Source organism: Danio aesculapii, chromosome 13, assembly GCF_903798145.1.
Source record: "Danio aesculapii chromosome 13, fDanAes4.1, whole genome shotgun sequence".
Classification (NCBI taxonomy): domain Eukaryota; kingdom Metazoa; phylum Chordata; class Actinopteri; order Cypriniformes; family Danionidae; genus Danio; species Danio aesculapii.
The window spans coordinates 35,321,564-35,331,740 of record NC_079447.1 but is presented as its reverse complement, the minus strand read 5'-3'; the positions used below and the strand labels follow the sequence as shown (position 1 = coordinate 35,331,740).

The following is a 10,177-nucleotide window of genomic DNA, read 5'->3' as shown; positions in this document are numbered from 1 at the left end:
CCTGTTTTTGCGTGGGTTTCCTCAGGGTGCTCTGGTTTCCCCCAAAGACATGCAGTATTGGTGAATTGAATAAACTAAATTGGCCATAGTGTATGTGTGTGTAAATGAGTGTGCATGGGTGCATCCCAGTACTGGGTTGCAGCTGGAAAGGCATCTGCTGGATAAGTTGGCGGTTCATTCCGGTGTGGCGACCCCTGATGAATAAACGCACTAAGACGAAGGAAAATGAATGAATTGTTTGACAGGAGTTAGAGTTCTAAAATTATAAATACTATTTATAAAATGAAGTTATATATAATTTTTTAAATAAGCTTCAGATTTTTTTTTTTTTTTTTTTACATACAGAGAGGGAAAAAACAAAGAACACTTTTACAAACATCATAGAACGTTTATTAAATTCTGACTTGTAAGAAGTCACAATATTTCAATGCACTCCACTGGATGAAGCGCATTAATATACCTTATTTAAACCTCAACCAATCCAACGGACTGATTATTGTACTCAACATAAATAAAAAACAAATCAACATATTTACACAGACGGCAGGAGACTGGCTGGGCTAGAGAACATGAACATGGGATTTCAACAGAAAAAAAAAACCCCCTCCGAAGGACACTGAAGAATCTGAATGTCAAAACCAAAACGCTACAATAACAAAAGCATGAATACAGTGGATTTAAAAGCAAAAAGACAGAGCAGGGAAAAACCTGATGGAAGGATTTGCCACAGTGATCTTGAACAAAGAGGATCTTCACCGGGACGCTTCACAGATACAGCTTACGAGGTGAAGACTCGCAAAGTGGTCCCTGACGTGGATTACAGAGTGATTTTAAGGATTGCAGGTCATAATCTCATGTCCGTTCTGCAGCAGAAATCACACACACATACATACATACACAAACTGCTCTTTAACACCACCACAGATCCACCCCGTCACACCGGAAAGATCCACTCTCTCAAACAACTCTTAGGGAAAAAAAATACATCCAAAGAAGTTGAAAAACGTCATAAAAAGCAGTTACTATACAGAAAATTCCATCATATACAAAAGGAAATTCAGTCCTTCTAATCAAAACTGGTAAGAAAACAAAGTCATACAATCAGTAATTACCTGATATGTTACAATTAAGAGTGTGTGCTGAATATTTGGTCGAGGCGATTCCTCCAGAATCCTTATTCTCGTTGTGTGATTAGTCGAAGCACTTCTCATTCAGGTTGACTATTAATAGTATTATTCTTTTTGGTCACACTTATTTGCAATAAGCTTTCATTAGTTAATGTATTTACAAACAGTACCAGCATTTAATAATCATAATTCAACATTTACTAATGATTCAAATCTAATGTTAAATTCCCTTGACCAATGTTAACAACAGATAAATGAATTATAAATTAATAAATGAATTATAAATACTGTAATAAATGTACAGTTCATTGTTTGTTCATGCTAGTAAATACATTAACTAATACAACCTTACTGTAAAACGTGTTCACATTTTGTGTGCATGTGTGTGTTCAGTAAACGATTGAAAAATACAGTAAACTACCATTCTGGGTGCTAATGACGTGAAGTATTTTACAGAATGATTATTTATTTATTTATTCATTTTAAAGTCTCCGTCGGTTTTCTAAATCTCATACTGACCATCATTACAAACGTGTCTCGAAGTCCAGCTTAAAGGCAGTTTGAAGATTTCCCACACCGATTCCTCAAGTGATGCGCACGCGAGCCACTAACACTGGACGCAGCGAGTGGCTGAAATTGCCTCAGAACTTGTGCGTTCGGTCTTGAACGAGCACCTTTAAAGCCCCTCTCTTGCTCCGTATTGAAGCGTATTTACATTTGAGAAGAACAAAATAACGTGTACAATTTCACCCATTCAGAAAGCTCACGTCCTGTTTAAGACATGCCCAACGACGTCCAAAAGGCAGGTCATTCATCAGCAAAAAAAAAAACAAAAAACATCAAGTCTCCTTCAATGGTTGTTGTTGGGCGTTAGAATAAGCGCCAGCGGGACTTCCTTTGTGTCTCTGTTTATCTGTGTGTGGTTTCTGTTAGAGGTGGTGACTGGTTGTGTTTGTCATCCCGCAGACGAGGCACAGTATGCTTGTGTGTGTGTGTTTTTGAGCTCTAGTTTGAAGAGGATATCTGTCGCGAGGGTCGTCCCGCAGAAGAGGCGCTGTATGTTCGAGTGCGCTGTCTGATTCTGCAGGGCACCTCAAGCTCCTGGAATAAAGGGGCCTCTGTGATTTCGGAAGCCTCTGGTCGCTCTGCAGGCACACGGGACAGCATACAGCGCACCATCTGAGCCTGAACACAGACACATGCAGTGATATTAGTGTATGTGTAAAAATATCTTATTTATAAAAGAAGACTGAATAACTGCCAGAGCCCACTAGAGGGCCTCATCAAACTTCCAACAGGACCACTGAATGACTGACTTCAGTTTACATATGTTCACACTGCGAGAATTAGTGCTCAAATAACCTTTTTTTTCAGATCTGATATCTTGCGTAGCTGTTCACATTGTTGTTATAAATGTGGCCAATATCAGATTTCCAGATTTTACTCTCTGCAACTCTCACATGGTTGCCTACTGAAGCGAAGCAGGAATGCACCCGGTCAGTACCTTGATGGGAGACCACATGGGAAAGCTAGGTTGCTGCCAGAAGTGGTGTTAGTGAGGCCAACAGGGGGTGCTCAACCTGCGGTCTGTGTGGGTCCTAACGCTCCAGTTTATTGAAGGGGACTCTATACTTCTTAGTAAGCGCTGACTTTCGGATGAGACGTTAAACCGATGTCCCAAGTCTCTGTGGTCATTAAAAATCCCAGAATGTTCTTCGAAAAAAGTGTAGTGGTTTATCCCCAGCATTCTGGCCAAATCTGTCAACTGGCCTCTGTCCATCATTGCCTCCTAACCATCCCTATATCATAATTGGCTTCATCACTGTCTCCTCTCCACCAATCAACTGGTGTGTGGTGTGCGGTCTGGCGCAATATGGCTGCCATAGCGTCATCCAGGTGGATGCTGCACACTGGTGGTCGATTTGGAAATTCCCCCCAATGTGTAAAGGGCTTAGAGTGTCCAGAAAACGCTATATAAATGTAAGGAATTATTATTATTATTATTGTCAGATTATGTTTAATATGGTTATTGCCGTTTTCACAGACAACCGCTGTGTGTTTATGGACTTATAATGGTTGTTTTGCTTGTGTCTGAATCCTAAAATAATTTTTTTTTTTTTTTTTTGTGATCAAAAACACTGATAATTTAACAATGAAACAAGTAGAGAAGTTTAAAAAGCATTAACCTGTTGCAAGACTTGTCAGTTTTTTGTCAGTTTTTCTTTCATATTTGGTTTTTTTAATGTATTAAGTGGAATACAGCTATTTCAAGTAGACCTATGTATTTTATTCTTTTTATATATGCAATTTTACTATTGTGTCATTTTTAATCAAGCTGAAGAATCCTTTTTGAGTGGGGTTACAGGTTAATGGTTAATGTTTGGTTGGAGCACCAGTTGTCATTCAAATAATGTTCAAAATAAACAACCTTCAATTTGGGGGTAAAGTATCAGCAATGTGTGCCAGTATCTGCTATGCAGCTGAGGAGTAGATGTTTGCAGCATGAACCAGTACAGAATAATGACGCGTGTTGATCAAAAATTATGTACAAGTTACATGAAAGCCTACATAACAGTTCACACTGCGGTCGGATTGCAAAACATCAGATCTGATTTAATACCACATATGAAAGTGAAATTGGAAGGATCAAATTTCATGCGGTTTGGGTTGTTCACATGGTCATGGCGAAAATGAGTTATGTGAAAAAAAAAAGCAAATTTGGGCCACATTTGACTGCAGTGTACGTAGCCATACTGTACCGTACTGAAATCCTGTTTCTTTTAGAATGCACATTTAAAATACATTGAAGTTATGAAATGCAATCTTAAAGATCAAGTAATCATGAACAATATAATATTAATACATTAAAATAGAATTAGTAATAAAACACACAAAATAAAATGTTAACTGTACAGAATAGAAAAATCCTAAATGAGGTTCTGAAAAAATCTTGAAATCGTAAGATTATCCAAAATGTAATATAATATTACAATCGTTTTAATGTAATAAATATTTTATCTAATTGATTTCTATAATATAACATTTTATTCTATAAAAACACAATTAAGATGTGAAGAATCATTATTATTATTAATTTGTATTAAATCTATTTTATTAATTAATTTTAATTATTTATTTTTATTTATTTATTATTTTAGCCTTAATAGATTTTTTTTATTTTACTTCTTAATAGAAGTTTTTGTTCAGATACACTCAGGTACGTTGAAATGTATGTCATCACACACACGCACAATATAATAATAATAATAAAAAAATTTGAATTGCATATATAATAATGGATATAATAATATACATGTAATCTGTAGTCAAGTATCCCCTCTCAATACATATACTCTCACAATCCTTTTCAGGGGTGTAAAACTCAGTTCCGGAGGGCCGCTGCCCTGCAGAGTTTAGTTCCAGCGCTGCTTCATCACACTTACCTGTAGGTTTTAAACAAGCCTGAAGGACTCAATTAGTTTAATCAGGTGGATTAAATCGTAATAACAAGAACAGTCTAAATATTGTGTACAATGAATAAATTTATAAACTCAAAATAAATTCAACCCTTAAATTTAAAGAAAGTGAATGACTGGTTAAATTACAACCTTTGCTGCTCGCAGCACAGTTTTCAGTAAAGCTGCCTGAAATTATTGTGTATATGTATTGTACTAAACAAAAACAACTTATTTCACATTCTAAATATAGTATACTAGACGGGCGCATTCTGCTGCTGTGAATGGAAAACATTTTGGTGTTGTAATTGTAGTCTTGCACCTACAGGGGGCAGACGAAGTGTTGTTGATCTTTAGGATTTCCCAACTGAACGATCACTCCACCCTCACTGCAAAACACCCAGCAGTACATATACACAAACACAACACACACTTACTTCCAGGATGTTGGCCTTGCAGAAAGCAGCAGGAAACTGCAAGGCTCTGACCTCTGTGAGAGTCTGGAAGAAACACAGTGAGATGTTCATTATTGGTTCAAAATAATCAAATATTTGGTTCAATACTTTTAAGCATGCACTAACATGAGTTCACTACAATCAAAACTTCTTAAGAGTAAGATTAATACTTTTATTCAGCAAAGAAACATCAAAATGATCACCAAAAAAAGAAGAAAAATATGTAGCAACACAAATGGTGAAAAAAAATGCCTTCAGCAGCAAACAATTTTTTTCATCATGTGACACTAAAGACTGCTGTAATTGTGCTGACAATTCAGCTTTGAAATCATATCAATAATAAAATAAATACATTTGAACAGAAAGAGTTAAACCGTACTTATATTTCTAAATGAAAACTTCATTTAATCAATATTTTATTATTCAACATTATTTTATAAATGCACATTATGAGTATAATACAATATGAACATATTATAAAAAATATGATTTTATAAAATAATATTATATATAAAAATACAATATATATATATATATATATATATATATATATATATATATATATATATATATATATATATATATATATATATATATATATATATATATATATATATATATATATATATATATATATATAAAGTAGCAACAAACATATGCAGTGCAGTTCATCTGCATCCATGTATGTGTAGTCTTACCCTGACTCTCTCCATCTGTGTGCGGAATGGACAGAGGAGCTCAAAAAGAATCAGGCCAAGAGAATAAATGTCCACCTTGTGAGAATATGAATTCCCGGACAACTACAGAGAGGAAAAGGAAAGGGGAAAGAGAGAGAGAGATTATTTTTTTACATAAAGCATATTTCAAAGTGTATTTGGAAAAAACTACTTCTTGTTTATTACTGGTTGTCTGGATTTGTGTATATTCAGAGCAAAATGTACATTTGTTAACTAATGATGATGTCATAATGATGATAGTTAATATTAGTACTATTAAGCAATTTTTTTAATTAACAAAAAATACAAATGTGTTAATGTATGTAATTTTCTGCAAATACAGTTGAAGTCAGAATTATTAGCCCCCCTTTGAATTTTTTTTCTTTTGTAATACTTCCCAAATGATGTTTAACAAAGCGAGGAAATTTTCACACTATGTCTGATAATATATTTTTTTTCTGGAGAAAGTCAAAATTTTTAGCCTCTTTAAGCTATATATTTTTTTCGATAGTCTACAGAAAAAAAAAACATCTTTATACAATACCTTACCCCATTACCCTATATTGCCTACTTAACCTAAATAACCTAGTTAAGCCTTTAAATGTCACTTTAAGCTGTATAGAAGTGTCTTGAAAAATATCAAGTCAAATATTATTTACTGTCATCATGGCAAAGATCAAATAAATCAGTTATTAGAAATGAGTTATTAAAACTATTTTTTAAAAATGTGTTGAAAAAATCTTCTCTCTGTTAAACAGAAATTAGGGAAAAAATAAACAGGGGAGTTAATAATTCAGGGGGGCTAATAGATCTGACTTCAACTGTATAGGCTCTAAATGATAATACCCTTATTAGTTTTGAATACACCATATCAAACGTTTATTTAATTTAACCCAAACATTAATTATTATTTATTAATTTCCTCCAAAGCTACAGCACATGTATTCTGGAGTGCTAGAGGCAAAAATCTGAATCACTAATAGACAACTTTCTTTCTTTTTTTCAATTTTTTATTATGGATATTTTATAAACCAGCCGCTGTGGTTAGGGTGGCACAGTGGCTCAACGGTTAGCACTGTCGCCTCAAAGCAGAAAGGTCACTGGTTCAAGTCCCGGCTGGGTCGAATGGCATTTGTGTGTGGAGTTTGTATGTTCTTCCTGTGTTTGCGTGGGTTTCCTCCTGGGTGCTCCAGTTTCCCCTACAGTCCAAGGACATGCGGTACAGGTGAATTGAATAAGCTAAATTGGCCATAAAGTGTGTGTGAACGCGAGTGTGTATCAGTGTTTCCCAGTGCTGGGTTACAGCTGGAATTGCATTTGCTACGTAAAACATATGCTGGATAAGTTGGCGGTTCATTCCTATGTGGCAACCCCTGATAAATAAAGAGACTAAGCGAAGGAAAATGAATGAATGAATGTTGCAGTTAAGTTAGTTGTGACATTCTTAATTAAAAATCTCCACGCTTTATGCATAGCAGAATTGTAATTTTCCACTGTTACATAATGCTTGACAAAAACCAGCAGTGTTTTGGCATTGAGCCGTGTAGCATTTCTGCACAGTGATTGGAACTGACCTGTTCGGGGCTCATGTAGAGTTTGGTGCCCACTTGGCCAGTGTGCCGGGCATAGATTGGCATTGGTGTGAGAGTACTCAGCTCTTCATCGTCTTCCTCCTGATCCATGGCAGTGACCAGGCCGAAGTCTCCCACCTTCACCACGTCATCCATTGTGAAGAAGATATTGGATGGCTTAGAGAAAGAGAATGAAAAAGGAAAATGACTGAGCTGATCATTTTGAAAAAACTAATTTCAGCCAGGTTTCATTCCCAGCACCTCTACCTTAAGATCTCTGTGCATGAGTCCTTTGCTATGCAGGAAGTCCACAGCTTCAGCGATCTGCAGGAAGATGTCCAGACACTGAGTGTGTTCCCTGAGCTCGGGCAAAGACCTCTGAGCCATCCAGTCCTTCAGGTTCTCCTTCCTGCAGAGCTGCATCTGAATGTACAGGTAGACCTTCGGTGTGAGCGGGGGCCGCACGGCAGGACAGGGGGTGCTGGGGGCGAGACTCAGAGTTGTGGGCCTTGAAGGTAAGGAAGCAGGTGGTCCTGTTGACGTACTGCGCTGGGGTTTAGAGCTAGACTGTGAAAGGCACACAGGTGGCACAGGTGTACTTCCGCTGAGGTCACTTTCATTGTCCTGGTGTTCGCAGCCGGAGTCCTCGAAGACTATGTCGAAGGAGGAAGAGGTGCAGTCACCGTGGGCAACCGTGCGAGGAGGGCAGAGCTCGAAGGAGTGGGGAGAATCGGAGACCTCCATGATAGCATCTGGGTCGGCCTGACTGTCCCGCTCTGACATCATACTGTCCGGCCCCAGGCCCTCCAGGCAGACTTGGTCCCCGACGCACACGCTGGTGTCCCCGCCAGCCGCACACATGCATGATGAGTCCACGGGAGATGGAGTGGCCACTGGAACCTTGACCGAAAAAGCCTCCATGTGTTCAGGAGAGCTTAGCAGCCAATCAGCAGTGCTGAAGAGAAAGACACAAAGAATCATTTCCTATGATGCTCTTGATGTAAAAACTAATTTTAAAAAATCATTATGTAATGAATATTTAGTTCCATAATTCGACTATAAATGGAATGAAATTTAGTTTGAAAGACAATCAGTAGCCATGTTTCTATCCAATAATGCGAATTAAATGTATGCGCAAAAACTGAAATATCACATAAGACATGCGAATAAAGCAGGGTTTTCCATCCAAGGCGTCAACAAAATTGTCACTTCCTGATTAACTGGCGCCAAATATCAACAGTAAAAACGGAATTTGCTGCGGTAGGAGAAGCTGCGTGAATCATTTCTTCATTTAATAAATGACTTGCGCCTCAGAAGACAAATGCCGACACGCACGTGTGGTGAACGTGTGGTGGTGTTTGAAGGCATGAGATGTGGAGCTCAGACACTCTTGACAATTATGAAGGCAATTAATAATATAATAACACTAATACTGAAATGGTCAAGGCGTTTTAGAATGAGCAAAACAACATTTCAGATGTTTTAAAATGCGCTCACATTTTTATCACCACATGATCTCTTATAACAAAATCAGACTAGAATTTGTTCAGTAAGTTTTTACATCATAGTTTAAGCGCATCTTTTCTTGTCGAATAAAAAAAAAAAAAATCCTACTCAGTTATGCGCATACGTTTTTTATGCATATTTTCAAAATTTACGTGCTTCTTGGCGTTTTCATCAACTGATTTTTATGCGCATATCCAAAATGTATGCATGTTTTTTTTTTTTTTTTATTTAATGCCATGTCAGCAACCAAGGCTATTTTCATGGCAGGAACCTTTCAATAATAAATATACAATTTACAATCAACAAACAAATGAATACATAAATTAAATAAGATTTTTAGGATTGATGCATGATAAAAATTCTAAAATCTTTTCTGGTGTCACTTTGTTATGAAATGAACTCTCTTAAGGACATTTTTAACAAAGTCTTCTAGAATCATTAAAAGCAGGACAGTCCAGTAAAATGTGTTTTATAGTAAGGGGAATTGTGCAGTACAAACACTGAGTAGGGTTTTCACCTTGGAGCAAAAAACCATGGGTTATTCTTGTATGCCCAATACAACATCTGATAAAAACCACTTGATCATATCTAGTCTTAAAATGTCTTGAAATCCAACCTGAAATCTCACACAGAATTTTATGTAATTTATTATTTTCTAATGCATCCCATTCCTTTCCTACTTGTTTAAAATGTAAACATTGATAAAAGGTCTCATTTCTGATGGAGGAATTTGCCATTTGTTCACCACTTGCTTCAAAGAGTCTTTAGCAGCTGCATCATTTCGCTCATTTCCTGAAAGCCCGACATGTCCTGGAACCCAGCAAAAAATGATGTGATAAAATTGATTTTGTAGTTGGTGAACTTTATTTAAAATATTATCAATCAAAGGATGATCATTCGTTGAAGATTCCATAACTTGGAGGCATGATTTAGAGTCTGTAAAAATGCTAGATTTCTTTTGAAGGGCAGTTTCTATATACTCCAATGCTAAAAGTAACACAAATGCTGTGAATTCAGCTGTGAATATGGAGCATTCTTTAGCGCATATCCAAAATGTGCATAAATATAGGTGGATGGAAACGTAGCTAGTAAGTGAAAGAGTTTTGAATTAATTGCCATATCAGCTTCTCTGGTAATTTGATCTGGTGTTGCAATGAAATTTTATAAATAGCACTTTTCTATAATAATAAAAAAGTAGAAGTATAAAAAGACATCAACAGCAAAATATATTATACATAAGATATTACATAAATATGAATAAGATAAAAATCTAAAATAGTTTAAGGTTTACATTTGATAAAAATTGTACAATTTGTTTGAAGGATTTACATTTAAAAATATAATAAA

At 36.2% G+C, this 10,177-nt stretch overlaps 1 protein-coding gene across 1 annotated transcript in view; it reads right to left on the bottom strand.

The window, feature by feature from the left end:
* Nucleotides 1-367: 367 nt before the first annotated feature.
* The window catches only part of eif2ak3 (eukaryotic translation initiation factor 2-alpha kinase 3), a 55,548-nt gene continuing 45,738 nt past the window's right edge, over nt 368-10,177 (bottom strand). The window contains exons 13-17 of the mRNA XM_056470655.1: nt 7,592-8,279; nt 7,328-7,501; nt 5,736-5,837; nt 5,020-5,082; nt 368-2,312 (exon numbers count right to left, since the gene is read on the bottom strand). Of these exons, the coding sequence (XP_056326630.1) occupies nt 2,133-2,312; nt 5,020-5,082; nt 5,736-5,837; nt 7,328-7,501; nt 7,592-8,279 (1,207 nt within the window). The 3' untranslated portion in view covers nt 368-2,132. The remainder of the gene's footprint in view (nt 2,313-5,019; nt 5,083-5,735; nt 5,838-7,327; nt 7,502-7,591; nt 8,280-10,177) is intronic.